The sequence below is a fragment of the Colias croceus genome, chromosome 7 (genome assembly GCF_905220415.1).
Source record: "Colias croceus chromosome 7, ilColCroc2.1".
NCBI lineage: Eukaryota > Metazoa > Arthropoda > Insecta > Lepidoptera > Pieridae > Colias > Colias croceus.
In genome coordinates this window covers 9,915,989-9,934,270 of record NC_059543.1, presented here as the reverse complement: position 1 = coordinate 9,934,270, position 18,282 = coordinate 9,915,989, and the positions used below count along the sequence as shown (strand labels likewise).

The 18,282-nt window shown below is 35.6% G+C and overlaps 1 protein-coding gene across 4 annotated transcripts; it reads left to right on the top strand.

The window, feature by feature from the left end:
* The first annotated feature begins 80 nt into the window (after positions 1-80).
* On the top strand, positions 81-17,955 carry LOC123693160 (PHD finger protein 14). 4 transcript variants are annotated; one of them, XM_045638130.1, is made up of 21 exons: positions 81-383; positions 463-624; positions 828-967; positions 1,246-1,354; positions 4,686-4,814; positions 5,183-5,265; positions 5,632-5,786; positions 6,092-6,244; positions 6,399-6,514; positions 6,623-6,741; positions 7,145-7,330; positions 7,812-8,011; positions 9,464-9,573; positions 11,108-11,267; positions 12,041-12,821; positions 13,266-13,373; positions 14,185-14,259; positions 14,596-14,649; positions 15,945-16,066; positions 17,220-17,328; positions 17,703-17,955. In XM_045638130.1, the coding sequence occupies exons 1-21, from the start codon at positions 374-376 to the stop codon at positions 17,721-17,723; spliced, it is 3,102 nt and encodes a 1,033-aa protein (XP_045494086.1). In that variant the 5' UTR covers positions 81-373; the 3' UTR covers positions 17,724-17,955. The 4 variants fall into 4 exon arrangements, with proteins under 4 accessions (XP_045494086.1, XP_045494089.1, XP_045494087.1 ...); XM_045638133.1 differs by having other exon boundaries at positions 82-383; positions 9,524-9,573; XM_045638131.1 differs by having other exon boundaries at positions 82-383; positions 9,467-9,573.
* Positions 17,956-18,282: the final 327 nt, after the last annotated feature.

Here is an 18,282-nt window from a genome sequence, read left to right as displayed (position 1 = left end):
AAACCGACAACAAACGGAAGTCGGCCGAGGCGAGGTGAAGTTGGACGAAGTAAGCCGAAGTGCCTCTCTACATTATTCTATTCGTCTAACCTCGTTCAACTTCGCGAGTAGTGTGGAGGAGGCATAAACACTTGTGTACAAACTGTAAACCGGTTACAGAACATCTCTACCGCGTCGTTTATGTCACTTGACATGTGACAAATGTATACTGTCAAGTGTCAAGTCGACTACAGTCATAAAATCACAATTGAATCAAATTTAACAATGTTGAATCGCATTCTTACATCTATAATTTAGATAATTATATCTGAAAATATTGATTGATATGTAACAAAAGTATATTTACTTTAAGATCGTTTAGTCAACCAGCAAAATGAACAATCGTAAGTGTTTTGAATAAGGTTCTAACATTTTAAAAATAATAACATAAATATTAATGTTCTATCTCTATTCTATATACAGAAGGCAGAAGTACTGCAAAGCGTAAGGTTAAGCCGGTGGAACCGCAATCCTTACTAGACTTTGATCTTGGAGAAGGAGAAAGTTCAGACGACTCGGACTTTCGAATAGAAGATCACCCAGAGGAAAGTGACGATTATTCTATAAATTCAGACGATGATAAGAGTAAGTGTTCAATTCTATTAATAAATCTTTTTCAGTCGTTATGTCTGCATAAGCTAAATGGAAATGTATGTCAAGAAATTACCTACAGATCAGCAGATTTTAACTAAACTTTATCTACTTGAAGTAGGATCTTAGATTATACAAATAAAAATTAAATTAATATATTATCACAGATTAGTATAAAATGATCTCATCCTTTTCAGAAGGAGGTGCCAACACTGCCAGTTCTGAAGAGGAATCTGGATCGGATATTGAAAATGAATTTAAGAATCCTGCGCCAAAACTGGGTGAAGAGATATCTGTTACTGACCTTTTGGAGAAAGCAAAAAAACAAGAGTTCAAGGTAATATTAATCTATTCTATTGTTGACAGAATCTCATGACAAATATAGTATACAGCTGAATAGTTTGTTTGTTTGAAGTGTTAATTTCAGAAACTACTGGGCCAATTTAAAAAATATTTTCACCATTAGATTAAATTGTGACATAATATATTCATATTAGCTACCTGGATGCTTTATTTAAAATTTAAGTCTCAATTGAAAAAAAAAGAATATTTTAGTAAAGTAGGTACTTACTGTATTAAATTATATTTTCAATCTAAATAATTTTATTTTCTCAGTTTCCTGACTTAGCGAGCATGCTAATATGTGCTGGTTGCTTGGGTTCGAGGAGCGACGACTTTAATGAGATTGTGGAATGTGATGGCTGTGGGGTTACAGTTCATGAAGGTTACATTATTTTTACTATAAATATGTTCATTTTTTTGTAATTTAAAGTCAATTTATTAAAAAACTAGCTGTGCCCGCGACTTCGTCCGCGTGGAATAGCGACTGCATAGTAGTTACTACTTTACATATAATTATGTAGTAAACACGTACTACCATAAACAATTCATAGAATTGTTAATAGAATTTATTACTAATCTAAGCTAAAAAACTTACGTACTTTCCGGAAATCTGGGGCATTTTCCGGGGATATCCGGAAAATGCCTGTAAAATATCTGGGAAATCCCCCGGAAAATGTGTGAAAATGTCCGGGAAATACCCAGAAAATATCCGGAAAATATCCGGAAAATGCGTGAAAATGTTCGGGAAAAGCGTGGAAAATGCCTGAAAAATCTCCGGAAAATGCCAGGGAAATGTCTGGAAAATATCCGGAAAAAGCGTGGAAAATGCCTGGAAAATCCCCGGAAAATGCCTGAGAGATGCCCAGAAAATGCCCGGAAAATATTCAAAAAATGCGTGAAAATGTCCGGAAAAGGCGTGGAAAATGCCTGGAAAATTCCCGGAAAATGTCTGGGAAATGTCTGGAAAATATCCGGAAAAAGCGTGGAAAATGCCTGGAAAATGCCTGGAAAATCTTCGGAAAATGCGTGAAAATATCCGGAAAATGCGTGAAATGGTCCGGAAAAGGCGTGGAAAATGCCTGGAAAATCCCCGGAAAATGCGTGAGGAATTGCCCGGAAAATGCCCGGAAAATATCCGGAAAATGCGTGAAAATGTCCGGAAAAAGCGTGGAAAATGCCACTTCAAATTTGCGAAGTAATTAAAGCAGACAACCAAAAAAAGAAAAAGAAAGCTAAAATCTTTCATATTAAATGTATATGGGATATTCATATTTCATATGTACTTAATGTAAAAGGGCTGATAGACGTACGAACTTTAAAGTCGCGGTTTTAAAGTTCGCGTACTTACTCGGCTCGCGGCGGTGACAGACGTGCGAGCCAAGGCGGGCTTCGAGTAAAATTTCAAGCATGTTGGATCGTCAACGAACTTACTCGACGGTTTTTAAGTACGCGTACTTGGGGTGACACACGAGCGAAAAAGGTCGTCGAGCCACAAGTTCGCGTACTTACTCGTACGTCTGTCACCCCTTTAAGGGTTTAAAGATATTTTTTTTGATATTTCTCGATTTATTTAAAAAAAAATGATTACGGCCATTATTAGTTTTTTGTTATCTGTAATACTTACAAAAAAAAAATCGCCTGTGCACACTGAACGATTACACCTTGTACATGAATGCCTTAGCAAATGTTCGCCGTGATTATTTAAATGATCATAATTTTTTTATTAATGAACCAATTGACATGAATTAAACACTAAATGACAAAAAAAATTAACTACAGTTTTGGGTTCGGGATCAATTTAATAATTACACCTGCTAATATTTTTTTACATATTTTCATTGTATAAAATCGTAACATAACTTCCTTTATGTATTGTTCTATTAACACATGGATAATAATATCTTCCCAAGGTACTAAATTTTAATAAAAAAGTTGTTTTTGTTATTTATATCTAAAAAAGAGTAGTTATATTAGACAGAAATAAACATAAAATTTTTATAAGTTATGGAAGCTGAATGTAATGCAAATGGGCAAATATAAAAGTAAAATTAGGTATTTAAAATAAATAAATGAAACAACTACCAATTACAGAAAAACTTCTTTTTCGGTTGAAAATTGCTGGATCATGAGTATAATTCTTTATCTCTTACCTTGGGCAGTCTGGAAGAGATCGCTAGTAAGCGATAAGACCGCCTTATGTACATACCGTGTTAATCCATTTGGTATGATTGTAAATATTTTACGTATATTAAATTGATAAATAATATGTACTCTGATCCCAGTACTATCTGTACCGCGAAAGCCATAACGATAATAAAACAACAGTAAAGCACGAATAAAAATCATACTTGTACAGTAGTTATGAGTGCAATATTTACGTTTCAAAATAACATTTTTTTTGGTACTAAAACGTAGGTAGATTCTCACGCACGCACGCTGATACGTGGTTGGCTGCCCCTTTTCTCATTCCCGAAAAATATCCTCTAAAATTACCCAAGATTCTTCCAATGATTGTACCATACGTTGGAAATTAACTTTAGTCAACAATTGACCACGCGCCAGGATACTTATTTCTACTACATCCTCACGCAAATCGTTAATTTTTTATGAACATTGAATCTGTAAATAAAAAAATGAAAAGATTACTTTACCTTATTTTATTAAAAAGCTACTAACAAATAAAATTCTATCAAGAACATAAGTGACCTTCTTTGGGCGTATAATATAGTCTTGTAAAAGTTATCATAAAAATAAAATTTCATCATTTTCTTATTTTGTCGTAACTTCAATTCTAATTAAAAACATGAGTCTAACTATATAATTAATTATGTATAAAGAATAAATATAAAAGCCTTTGTTCGAACGCAAGAAGGATTTTTTAAAATGTCACAATTAACTGTTAATGGTGTCTTGTTTGACATCAAATAATAAACATCTACCCTCACTTGTAAAATTTTATTTAGTATATTCACATAAAATATAAGCACCTGAAGTGGACTCTGGGAAGACATGGGTTAAAAAGTTAAATAAATAAGTACAATTAAAAACCCCACCAACATCATATTATTTAATTCTTAATTATAAATTTGCAAGAAGCGTTAAATATGTAAATTGATTTGATTTTAATGAAGTCTCATAGATGGCGCTGTTTCATATTTGTCTTTATACTACTAAGATTCATTAAACTGTTTCTCTGCCAAAATTACGTAAATGACGTAGTTTTTATAGTGTAAAGCTAGATAATAGCGTGGCTTACCCAAAAACAACATTTAAACATGAGTCTTTAGATTGTACGCTGTGTAATACACGGAATACGTTAGAAAAATAAAGGTTCACAGCTCCTCCCCCGGAGGTGATAGCATGATAATGTGTATATAAAAGCCTCACCCGACCTGTTAGTAATATTCATGCAAAATTTGAAGTCAATCTATGCGGTACTTTTCGAGATTAGCTCGGACAAACATACAGACAAACAGACAAACAGACAAACCGACAAACAGACAAACAGACAAAAATTCTAAAAACTATGTTTTTGGCTTCTATATCGATTATAGATCATGGATTATGTATTCTTTTAAAAAAATATTCAATGTACAGTTTTGACTTTCCTACGATTTTATTATATTAAAAAATAAAAATATGACATTAAACAATAATTTATAATTAATTTGTAACTCAAAAAGTAACATGTAATAAAATTTTAATATTCACAGGTTGTTATGGTGTTTCTGATGTCACAAGTGAGTCCAGTACAGTCAGCTCAGCGTCAACTGAACCCTGGTTCTGTGAAGCTTGTAAAGCTGGCGTCACTGATCCTAATTGTGAACTGTGCCCTAATAAAGGTAAATGTTATCAATTTAGGGTTTGAAATAAATTGGGAAATAGTAAAATTCCATAGAGCTTTTTTAAATTTCTGTTTCTTTGTGTTCTTTCTCTGTGTTCCTGTTTCTTTTAATTGAACGTCATTCTAAATAATCATAATTAAATAATCTTATATATAAAAATGAATCGCAAAATGTGTTGGTAAGCGCATAACTCGAGAACGGCTGAACCGATTTCGATAATTATTTTTTTATTATATTTCTTGAAGTACGAGGATGGATCTTATGAAGAGAAAACGTAAACATGTACCACGGGCGAAGCCGGGGCAGACCGCTAGTATCTCATAAAAAAATGTTTCATGTGATAATTTCGACGTTGAATTTTATAGGTGGCATATTCAAGGAAACAGAAGTGGGGGCATGGGTTCATCTTGTATGTGCTCTCTACGTGCCTGGTGTGGCATTTTCAGAGGTTAGTAATTATTATTGTATATGAAAGTCTTAGTAGGTAAAGTAAATATTTTAAAACATCTCTGATGATGTGATAAATGAAATGTTACAAATTGATGTTTTTTTTTTTTATATAATACCTTTTTTAACAATGTTTACATGAATGATTTGATATAATCCTGTGCTCTTTCCAAAAAATTTGGTTAACTAGGTTAAATTGCATGAATAATAATTAATTAATATATTAGCGATTAAAGCGACGACTAAGTCACTAGCAGAAGCATGTATATTAGTCCTTCGAGCCGGAAATATAGCTAAATCCGGCTCGAAGGACCAATACACCATATCAAATAAATAAACACTTACACCTTACACTCTACACACACAGGTGGAACGTCTGTCAGGCGTGACTCTATTTGAAATGGCTTATTCTCGATGGGGCGCCAGAAGTTGTGCGCTATGTGAAGACGCGACTATGGCCCGTACAGGCGTTTGTGTGGGCTGTGACGCGGGACTGTGCAAGACTTTCTTTCATGTCACTTGGTAGGTGTTTTGTATTTTTTTTTTTGTAAAAAATTTGTGTTTAATAATGCATTAGGGTATAGTTTATTTGTGTAGAAAAATTTTTGTTGTATTACTTGTATAGATTTTGTATGTTATAGTTATTTATATAATCACAATCATAGGAAATGATATGCTGTAAAGGATAATATAATCCTCAGTTCATTCAAATAAGTCAGTATTACTTCATTAGCAAATAAATGAAACATGACTTTACAAAAGAAAAACCTTTGTACTAGTTTTGTATAATTCACAATGTACTTATATATATTTTTTTCAATTCTTAGTGGCCAGCGCGAAGGTTTATTAGCGGAGGCTCATTCAGAAGAAGTTGAACAAGCAGATCCCTTCTACGCTCACTGTAGACTGCACTCCGATAAGGCTTTGGTAAAGAAAAGAAAACGGAATTGGCTAGCTTTACAATTGAGAACAGAGAAAAGGTATATTTTTAAATAATTATATTACTGTAATGACAAGACTGGGTAAGTGTTTTGTGTTGTCTTTAAATATTTATTTATATCTCAATTTACTGTTGAAATTTATTTGTATGTCATCATTTATTAAATAATCGCTTTATTTTAATAACAATTTTAGAAAGCTAGAATTAGTAAATGATCTTAGCATCGAAGAGAAACTCCGAATCGAGAGGAAACTTGAAAAGTACAGAAGAAAATATGCACAGCAAAAAGAGAACAGGAATCCTCCATGGGGTATATAATATATTTTTATAGATTCCTTGTTTAAGAATTTCTGTTTATTTAGCTTGGGAAATAAATATTTAATTCATTAGTAATCGTAAATTTTCAAATTGTTTTCAGTACCTACACAAAAAATGGCTCGTATGTTGTATAGTAGTGCATCTGCTATGAGAAAATTTATGAAGAAGGCAGAATGTATGGGAATAGACACACATGCATTGGAATTTCAGGATGCTCAGGTATATATTAATTTATAATTGGAATTAATGCATTTAGTATAAACAATATTGTCAAGAGACTCTAATATTATTATTTGTTCCTTGGACAAAATATATAGAATTTGACATAGACGGCTGACCCCCTACTTGCCGCAAATGTATGTTACTTACGTCATTACGTTAAAATAGTATGTATACGTTATGTACTCCATCTCATATCCATGGTATTCATTTGTTGAGCAACAGGTGATCTATCGATCGGTCGATAGATATTATTTCAACATATATTATACACCTAATGTTGCAAGCAATTTTGTTTTTAAACAAATTAATACGGAGCTTTAAGGAAAACTAAAATAGTTTAAATAGAAAACATGATTATTATGTAATAATTTATGTATGACATATGAATATTTTTCTACAGATGGCAGCACTAAAAGACGTATCGCGTCGTTGGCACGTGCCTCCCGCATTTTCAGTAGAATTCGTAGGCTACTATTTAGAGAGGAACACCAGAGTTACTTCTTTAAGGCGTTCATTGGAAAGACTCACAAAGGAAAATGAAAAATTGCTGGCAGAAGATGAGAAACTTAGGGCTGAATATGATGACGTGAGTTTGGATTATTACAGCATTAAGAAAAATTTATAATTTAAGTAAATGTCAGTTTTGGTTAAAATAAATAATACTGTTGGATATTATTTGGATTTTATATATTCTATGGAATTAAAAAACTGTGACATCAATTAAGCTCAAATTTTTAGTGATAGATTGATTTTATTTATTATATTTAATTGCTTCTCGAAGAAGTCTAATTGAATAAATAAATGTTTGAGTTTGAGTTTACTGCAACAATAATGCGCACAATAAGTGGTGAAATGAAGATCTTTTTCGATACCAGGGTTTATAATGTGATCACGTGGCGTGTCACAAGCGTTATACGTATTTAAGACGTGAGAAAATAAACTCCTTTTTCTTTTTATTATTATAAGTAACATAACACATAGGCATCCACGGGGAATCAGAATGAACATGAACATTCATCAAAGCGAATTCTTCAGCTCTCTCGATCGACTACTATCCCACGTTGCAGGCGTCAAAATCAAATTCAACAGCGCTGGAAACGCTGTCCACGCACCGTGAAGCGATCCGCCGGCTCTACGCAATGTTAGCAACTCTGCGCAGTGACGTGGCAGCAAGTGCACAAGTAGCGTCGCTGTTGGACGCGCCTCTATTGCCCCCGGCGCCGGCACGCTCCACGCCCAAGGTCACGCCGCAGCAGCTGCATAAACGGTACGACATATATAACGCGATTCAATAAAGAAACGAATCTTCATTGGCGGCCAAAGCTGACACTGTCATATGGTAAGGTCAGCAAAAAAGAAAATAAAAATAACGCAAATGGATAATTATTTTATAAATTGTTTGTTGACAAACTTTTTTGTTATGGTATTTGTGTATTTATATGAATTATCATATTTACGTACATACAGAATGTAACAAAATCCCCATAATACTTGTAATGAGCCCATAAAACTGAACAACTTTTCAGAAACAATATATTTTGTCAAATTCCAATAGAACATTATTTACTTTCGCAAATACATAATTGTTATTGTAAATTTATGATAAAAACTATTATAGGGAAAGTCAAATAAATTTTAGTGATTTTACTTTTCCCTTTTTTTGCATGCCGTACGGCCGTGTGTAAGCGAGAGGGAATGATAAGCGCCGCCATTGAAGATTCGTTTCTTTATTGAACTGCGTTATACAAGATTTTATCCATTTTAATAAAATGAAAGTTATTGAAGTTATACTTCTTTTGGCGCGATGGAGAAAAATGATGAGAGTGAATTTTTACGATGCGCGCGCACACCGACACCTAAATTTAACAGCATGAAGTTAGTTCTAGGTGGTATGAAAATTGATAACTATGTTCAAGTTGTATATTCTAGTATTTCCATACGCCAAAGAAGTGTAACTTCTAACGCGTTTACATAAGTACACACACTCTTTTTTAATTATATTATTGTTTAAATTGTTAAAAAAAGATTTAAGTAGATTTTGTGGTCGGTCTTCACTCATCTACACTAATATTATAAAGAGGAAACTTTGTTTGTTTGATTGTAATGAATAGGCTCATAAACTACTGGACCGATTTTAAAAATTCTTTCACCATTCGAAAGTTACATTATCCACGAGTAATATAGGCTATATATTATCACGCTCAGACCAACAGGAGTTGAGCCACGCGGGTGAAACCGCGCGGCACAGCTAGTCTTTTTATATACCGCTCGTAACGTCTCCGCCTATGTTGATAGATTAGTGAAAGTCGACTTTGAATAATCAAGATTCAGTATTTTATGTGTTTTGTCGCTGTTGTGTTATTTTGTCCAATATATAATAATAATATTTGATTTTGGTTTTTAAAGTGAAATTTCTTTAGACGCGTTAAGAATAAACTTTCGAGGTCGCATCATGGCAATACCGTTACGTCATGGAGTGAGGTGACGGTATTGTTATTTTTTCATCTAAACTTATAATATTAAATTTAACGATTTACTTTAAAATCAACATTATTAATATCAGCAAAATAATTTTCAATGCATAACGTAATTTTCTCTCAACAACAAAGAAAACAGTAACTTGATAAATTATTTTTCAAATGTATGTAATGTATTACCATTTATTTATTTAATAAATGGTGTCATAGACATTTTCCTTACTGTAAACAAGCTTGGGTAGCAGGTCAATGTCTGTGCCAACTGCGGCTGCACTTAAGATGGGCGTTGGTTTTCCTCTTAGCGACAATCCGGACGCTCGCCATGGAAAAGTTTTATCGACGTCTCTAGAAGGTTTGTGCTTTTTTTATTATACATGTTCATTGAGAACAACGAAAAAGGTAAAATAATAATGTTAGAGTAGACATTAGAATAATATAATAACGGAAAGAAATAAATTATTCGCATCGCATTATTCGCATTTGTTTTGGGGTACATTTTTTTCAGGATTCTGGTTTCAGTGTAATTTTTACTTATCAGTTAGTTATTTGGCATATTAAACGTTTCAAATACTGAGTAAACTTTATATAGCAAGAAAAATAGTATTTTTTTTTAAACATTTAAATGGTTATCAACTATACTCGTCTAGTTGAAAAGTTCAAAATTGTGCCAAATAGAGACACAGCTTTAAAAAATCGATGGATGCATAGTCAAATTGAGGGTGTGTTTATGATCAAATTGTGTGTGGCAATATTGTAAATTTTATCGATTTTTTATTGTTGTTTGATTACAAAAATACAATACCGTTAACCATATTTCATTCCTATCTTTTCTGAAAATACGTATTTAGTCAAAATGGGCCTTTATTTTGGGATAAATAAAGCCGTATGTTGTTAGATGTTATTCATAGTCGAGTCGAAAGACTGCTCATATTTTTTAGGAATATTTTTTCTGTTTTTCACAAATTTAGGGTGCTTTTCCATATATAATGTGAACCAACAGTATCGCTTCAAACGCTTCAAACTTCATGATCTTAATGAAGTTATGATTGGTTATTATATACACACCGACACAATTAGCGAAACAGAAAAAAAGTCAGACAATGAGATAATAACGCATATATTTGACGAAAACATAAATTAGACACAAAATAACAAATTGATTAACATTTATTAACAACGACTTTGAAAAGTCTTCGTTATTTTTTATTGAAAAATAAAAAAACATTGAAATAAGTGAAATTTTTAGATGATTATGAACCATCACAAAAAATAAAAAAAGTAAGCACTAAATGATTTAACAATAAAATTAAAGCAAAATTAATAACGAGTGTTTCCCCCTCTTGCTCTGATTATGGTTTCCATTCGTCTGGGCATGCTACAGATTATGTTATCGATGATTTCTTGAGGCAACCGCTCCCACTCCTCAAGTAATGCGTTTCCAAGTTCATTCAGATTGTTGGGGGGTGGCATTCTGGATTTAACCCTTCTTTTTAGCAAGTCCCAGACATGCTCTATCGGATTCATATTGGAGGAATTTGCTGGCCACTGCATTACCGGTATACCTACGTGGCTCAGATATGCCTGTACCGATTGTGCACTATGAGCACGAGCATTATCTTGCATTAGAATAAAGTCGTCACCAATAAATGGGGCAAATGGTACAACATGTTCTTCTAAAATGTCTCTGATATATCGATCTGCTGTCATGGTCCCTCCTGTGACGCTAATTGTGCCGGTGTGTTTATTATACAAACACATTCCTCGCACATTTGTGGTGGAAAAGCACTTAAACTGGTCTATACACGTACCGCTCACTTGAACTAAACAAACCCCGAGGAATGCAAATACACGCATTACTATACAATGAACGTGTGTGGGTTGCACAGCGACGGGCCTGTGCGGCGCGGCGCGCGAGTGCGCGGTGTGCGCGCGCAGCAGCGAGCAGCACCTCATGGCGGCGTGCGACACGTGCCAGCACCACTACCACCTGCACTGCCTGCGCCCGCCGCTGCAGCGCCCGCCCAAGAAGAGCAAGCTGTACGGCTGGTGAGGCCCCTCCCGAGCAGGTCTGCGGCTGCGACACGTGCCAGCACCACTACCACCTGCACTGCCTGCGCCCGCCGCTGCAGCGCCCGCCCAAGAAGAGCAAGCTGTACGGCTGGTGAGGCCCCTCCCGAGCAGGTCTGCGGCTGCGACACGTGCCAGCACCACTACCACCTGCACTGCCTGCGCCCGCCGCTGCAGCGCCCGCCCAAGAAGAGCAAGCTGTACGGCTGGTGAGGCCCCTCCCGAGCAGGTCTGCGGCTGCGACACGTGCCAGCACCACTACCACCTGCACTGCCTGCGCCCGCCGCTGCAGCGCCCGCCCAAGAAGAGCAAGCTGTACGGCTGGTGAGGCCCCTCCCGAGCAGGTCTGCGGCTGCGACACGTGCCAGCACCACTACCACCTGCACTGCCTGCGCCCGCCGCTGCAGCGCCCGCCCAAGAAGAGCAAGCTGTACGGCTGGTGAGGCCCCTCCCGAGCAGGTCTGCGGCTGCGACACGTGCCAGCACCACTACCACCTGCACTGCCTGCGACGTGCTACTGACAACAAAATACGATGGAAAAGCAATTTTATTAAAAAAAAGAAAAAAAAGATCATAAAATTTGAACTTAATCTCACTCACAAATTCCACATCCAATCTAGATCATCATTAATTATTAAATAGTTTCAGAAATTACACACTTAAATCTAGTTAAACTTTCATAATCTATAATCTATACTATAATTTCAATAATTCTTCTTTCCAATATTTTTATCATTTTATATATTACACAGGCAATGCTCAGAGTGCGATAAAACGTCAGATTCGGAACCAGAAGTATTGGAAAAGAAAGTGCCTCGTCGCTCGCGTATTCGCTACAGCAAAGATGGCGCGATCATATCCGAGCCGCACAGTCCCGGCTCCAAACCCAGTTCCCCATCACCAAAACAGAAACAAGAAAGAACGCACAAATCGGACAAAATGAAAAACAACACATCCGAAAACGTTTATCCCATAAAAGTCACTATCAAACCGTTCGAGTTCAGTAGCGACGGCAACGAAAGTACTGAAGTTAAAAATAAAAAGGAAAAGAAAAAGAATTCAAAGAAAGATCATTCATCAACGTCGGGCGCGGAAGGCGAGACTCCGAAGAAAATACACAAGCGAAGTTTCACATCACCAATTTTAACTAACACACCACTTATGTCTATAACGCCTATAGTTGCAGATAGTCCGTATGATTCTCAAAACGAACATTCAAATGAATCTACAAACTTACCCCCGCCTAAAAAAGATATGGCGTACACACAGAACCTATCGTTTTCGGCATTGCTCAATGATTCAAAGGAGAGAGATTCCAAAGCGATCGAGAGCTCAATAGAGAACACATTGGCTAATTTGTCGTCAGATATCGCGAATTACAAAGCGAATAGAAAAAGGAGGAAGGAAAAGCACAGGTCGAGATATTCTCCCGATCTCCTGCGATCGCCGTCAAAGTCGCACAAACACAAGCGGAAGAAGAAGACGCAAGACATGGAAAATCCTGAACCGCCACATCCGAGAATTACTATAAAGGTAAGTGATTTAAAAAAATCCTTATAAGAATTATTGTGTTATAAAAAAAGTAGCGTTTTATGTTTAAATATTATTTATAAAAAATATCGATAGGTCTCGGGTTAAGATCCGGCTCGAAGGACCACTAATGTCAATTATGGCGCGTGTAAGTTTAGTACATAAATAATAATAAATCATCTTTGTATAAATAAAGGATTGGTGGTTTAGAAACAGAAATATAATATTGTTCAACTTGATTAATTATTATTTATTACGCAAGTACTAAACTTACAAGCATCAGTAAATATGACAATGGACGCACCCGTAATTTACTGCGGCCTATGCGTGTACGATTTACCTACAAAAATAATATGATGGCTTTAGTTACTTAGTTTTCTACTAACGACAAAACGTTCTTATGAAATGTTCCGGTCATAAAATATTAATTGATTTGCTTTAATATAGATCAAGCCGATTCCAAAGCCCGATGGATCGTTGGATACACAAATGTTCTACGTGCCCACAGACAGCAATGATGGCCCGCCGCCCGCTGTTGTTAAGAAGCATTCTAAGGTAAATTAGAAGTTTGTATTGCTTACACAAATGCATGTAATTTTAATTAAATCTTACAAATTAGGAAGTTTTGAAGAAAAAATATTGAGGAAATAATTTGGTCCTGAAAAATTCTAACCTATCGAGAATTGATGATAATTTAATTATTGTTACTTTTGGTTGCATTACTGATAGTACTAATAATTTTTTTTTCAAACAACAGGACTTATAACTCTCTTTTTCGCAATTAAAGATGATTACAGAAGTAAATAAAATAGTATGTGACGTCTAATGAACTGCAGTAGCAATTCGTTAAGGCTGTTTGCAGAGCTTGACCGACCGTCAGTGCGTACCGTCGGTCCTGACGATACGCATCAACAATTGTATGACTTTGACACTAATGCGCATGACAATACGCGTGCGTATGGTCTGTCTAGCTATGAACGGTTTTATGAATTTCCATACATATGACAAGCGCGACTGACGTACGCACTGATGGTCGGTCAAGCTCTGCAACCAGCCTAATGCTTCCAGTAAAAGATAATAATGTGTAGTAGTCGACAGATATTCCATTATCGGTATAATGAAATGCAATAAAATCCATTTACATATTCCTATTAAAGCAAATAATAATAAGAATGGAAAGTCAATGTCATGTTTAAAGTTTACATATACAAACAAAACTAAGTCGGAAATTAAACTTGGCATTTGTTTGCATTCTCTATTTATGTTTTATCTAGTGTATGCTTTCCAATAATATAAATTTATATGAGTTTGCAGCGAATGCAAATATGTATGTTTGTTTAATTTGTCCGTTTGTCCTTTACATTAGCAAGCGGAACCGGAAATTGCGAGTGTGCCCGTGACTCCCGCTGTTATACCGCCTGATCCTTTAGCTACTACTTCTGTAAGTATATTTTATAAGCTTATTCCTAAAACTTTATTTTTAATTAAGAAAGTAAATATCTGGTGGACCATAGTGTTTATTCAACATATTTAGCTCAATAGTTTCTAATGAATTAAACACAATGAATAGGTACTTTACTATGATGATCGATTAAATTAGAGAAGTTTTTGTTATTTTATAAGTTTTTATTGAGAAGTAGTACCACAAACAGCAAATTATACACGTCATAAGGGTATTTTTTCTTTAAACTACAATTCCATTCCATTCAGTACAACTGTGTTAATATTTTAAAACGATTTCTTACTGTTATATAAAAATAAAAATCTCTAATACAAGCTGCCAAGTAAACCAGAGGAAACTGTCGAGGAAACAGTAAGCACAAAACCGAAGGTGAATATTTTGTATTATCATATTTAGATCGCATACAATAAAGTATAGAAATCTGACTTAGTACACAGTGCATGCACTTGGCTTGCTTCCAAACAGAAAAAGGCCTTTTATTTGAGTATCTATGAATTCTTCTATTGTACTTCTTTCTGTGTAACATAGATGTGTTATTGAGAACTCAAGATTATTTTAATTAATGGGTTTAGATAAGATTCCAGAAATCATTAACCAAGATTAATAGTATTGATTGATTATAGATTACATATATAAAAGTATTATTTGTTATAATCAATCAATATTATAATTTTTATCAGTAATATTTATATTGTTATGTTGCATATTAAATGATAGACAAAAATACATATTATTTACTTTTTTTGTCTTCGATCATCAAAAACGGCACACTAACGCATACACGATACGACGCGACGTTGCAATAAAATAGCACGATTCCACCTTAATAGTGTTTTCAACTTTAAATTTCAAAATTTTCAACTAACTAACAGAGTTGCTTTCGTTATAATATGAATGGTGGTCAACTGGCTGCACCAGGCTGACACGTGACGTGGGACCGCTCAGGGCTCCGATAGGCTTACAGTTGGGATAACGCGTGACAGGCCGCGGGCAACCAGTATCGCTGTGACCACGATGCGCATTCTGTTTTTTTCGCTTGATGTTACCAGTCTTTCAACGTATCGCATAAATAAATAATAGACGGGCATTTCTCCGCAACTCGACGTCAAGCGCCTATTTTGCGTGAGAGAGGGAGGTGGGGGAAACCAGCTAAAACTGAAACCACCCGAGCTCCTCCATGAAGCCAAGCAGCTTGTGAGGGCTGCCAAAGGCTTCGGGGAGGGACCCAGGAGACCCCAGGTGTCTTGCCCTGTACTCCGCAACCCCCTTACATTCCATGATGACGTGGGCTGCCGTTTCCTCGGTCGCCATGCAAGCTCTGCATAGCGGACTGTCTGTGATCCCTAGATTGAAGAGATGTTTGTTAAAGGGGCCGTGCCCTGTGAGGGTCCCTGTTATTACGCGTAGTTGCACTCTACGTAGGTTGAGAAGCCGACGTGCAAGTCTCGATTCAATGTCCGGTAGGGCTTCTCTGGCTTGCTTGCAGTCAGATCTGCTTGACCATTCTGCTCTCTGAGCAGTGCTAGTGAGCTGGGTAATCATCATCCGGGTCCAGCTAGCAGGTATCGGTATAATGGGAAAAGGTCCCATGACCGGTGTTTCAGATGCCCAACGTATCGCATGCATGAATGAAAATCAATAAAGTATAAAACGTGTGTGCGCAGCGATCCCGCGAGAGGGGGTCGCGGCGCAGCGGCGGGGCTGCCCCCGCGCCGGCCGCCAGCCTGCCGCCGCTCACGCACTGCGACGTGTGCACACAGCCCGGCGACCAGACCGACCTCGTCAGGTGCGTATATACGACCTGCCCCCCTAGCCAAGTGGCTTTCTGTACCTCTACCATGAGTTGACATAGTTTAATCGTCTGACGTAACTACAATAGTAAACGTAAGTTCTTAACTTTCACGAGATAAATTACCGTGAATGACTATATAGTTATAAACTATATGTCAAAATTAGAACTCATGGTGCAAAAATTGTATGGTTACTACAGCGACTATACGTTATCTACTGTAGTATATTGCACCTCATGGTAGGCTTTTTAGTTCCGCTACGGCACACTAGGGGCGCTGTACGAAATTTCATACAAACCGCTTACTACAATCGCTAGCGAGTATCGTATGCGTAAACTCATGGTAGAGCTACTGTTAGCGTAGCGTTCAATAGAATAGACTACGAATGTATGAGATTGACGTAGACTGTAGATACGTTTATCTACAGCTTACGTCAATCTCATACATACGTAGTCTATTCTATTGAACGCTACGCTAACAGAAATCCACTTGGCTAGGGGGGCTGGTCACCTAAAATACAGGTAATTTTTATTACCTAGTTTAGGCACCAGTCTCACACTTATTTATATGTACTGAAAATGTGTAAACTTATATATGTAACTGATGTGAGAAAATAAACTCTTTTTTATTTTATTTTTTTTTATAATGACGTTTCATGCTGGTTGTATGAAACTAAGCTACGACTGCTACGAGCCAAGTGTCTATATTCCTTCAAATGTTATGGTATTACCACCCTGTCTTAAGTTTTTTTTGGTAATACAGTTAATCTTTACTTAAGCAATCCCGCACTGCGAATAAGTAATAATATAATAAATAATTTTTTTCGTTAAGTCTAGGTTCGGCTTACCAGCGCCGCAATATGTTACTTAATACGCTTTTTACACGGGATAACTCATTTTCTTGCAAAAGTTTCATAAAAATCGGTCAAGCTATTTTTTATGTATTTGGTTATAAACAATTTGTATTTTACCTACTTGTAACAACATAATATATACATATTATAATGCAAATAAATTGCCATTGAACTTTATGTTTAGTCTGATGTTGTAAGAACAAATTTACAATCAGCAAACAAAAGATGCGCGGAGGCGTTTCACTGAAAAGAAACTGCTTTTTTGTACTAATTGTTACGAAAACTTGTCGACGTAGGTGTGACGAGTGCCAAAAACGTTATCACTTCACGTGTCTGGAGCCGCCGCTGAACAAAAACCCAAAGAAACGGGGATACTCGTGGCATTGTGCGGACTGCGACCCTACTGTGAGTGTTTTTTATCTCTTTTAGCTCTCTTTTTATGTAGATAAATTCCCGCCAAATGATCGGCTTTTTAAAGAAAGCTGATGTTTTTCATATATTATAAAGAACTATGTAAAGAAGTAAAAGAAAAATACATATTACGTATAAGTATGTATTTTTCAAGTCTAAAGTTATTATAACAGCAGATAATATTTATCCTTTTGAATATCATATAGTAAATCAAGTCATATAGTAAACTCATTTTATATTTATAATTAAACGTATTTTACAATATCATATGAATAAAGTTAAAATACATAGTAAAAAAAATGTGTATGATGAAAATTTAAAGAATTAAAAAATCAGTAAGTACATATAAATAATAATATATTTTTCAGGATATGGAAGATAACAATTAAGAAGTCAAGAACGAAGTTAATATTAAGCTTAATTTAAGTAGTCAGTATATAATATGAAATCGGTCGGTATTTTTATCACAGCTAAGCTTCAATATATTAGAGTTAAAGCCGTTGTCTACAAGTACATTATGTATTTGAATCTCGTATTATTAACAGTGAATATTTTACATTGAGTGGATGGTTGTTTACAATGTCATGCATTTTATCTTGAAATATATAATTATGCATAAAATGGTGTTTTATTTTAATAATACCGAACATTCTTTGTTTCCTAATCATAAAAAGAAGAAATTCTAGGCAATAGGCAGCTATAATTGAAGTCGTAAAATTTGACTTAATTTATTGTGAATAAGTTGAAATTGACTTTAGTATGATAGTAGTATACTAGATGGATTAAAAAATAAACTTCGGAGACGACATAATAACCCTCGGAGTGGAACCTTGACGAAAAATGAACGTCAATAAATGAAATGTCTAAACTAGGCCTTTTAATTAATTTTCCCTTCGGGGACTTGAACCCTAATAATCGATTTGTGAGACAGTCAAGGGTCGTAAAGTT

Excerpts from the sequence above, each read along its gene's own strand:
- LOC123693160 (XM_045638130.1), top strand. Across the intron at positions 4,815-5,182 it reads TGAACTGTGCCCTAATAAAG|GTGGCATATTCAAGGAAACA; the intron begins GTAAATGTTATC and ends TGAATTTTATAG. Across the intron at positions 6,515-6,622 it reads GAACAGGAATCCTCCATGGG|TACCTACACAAAAAATGGCT; the intron begins GTATATAATATA and ends AATTGTTTTCAG.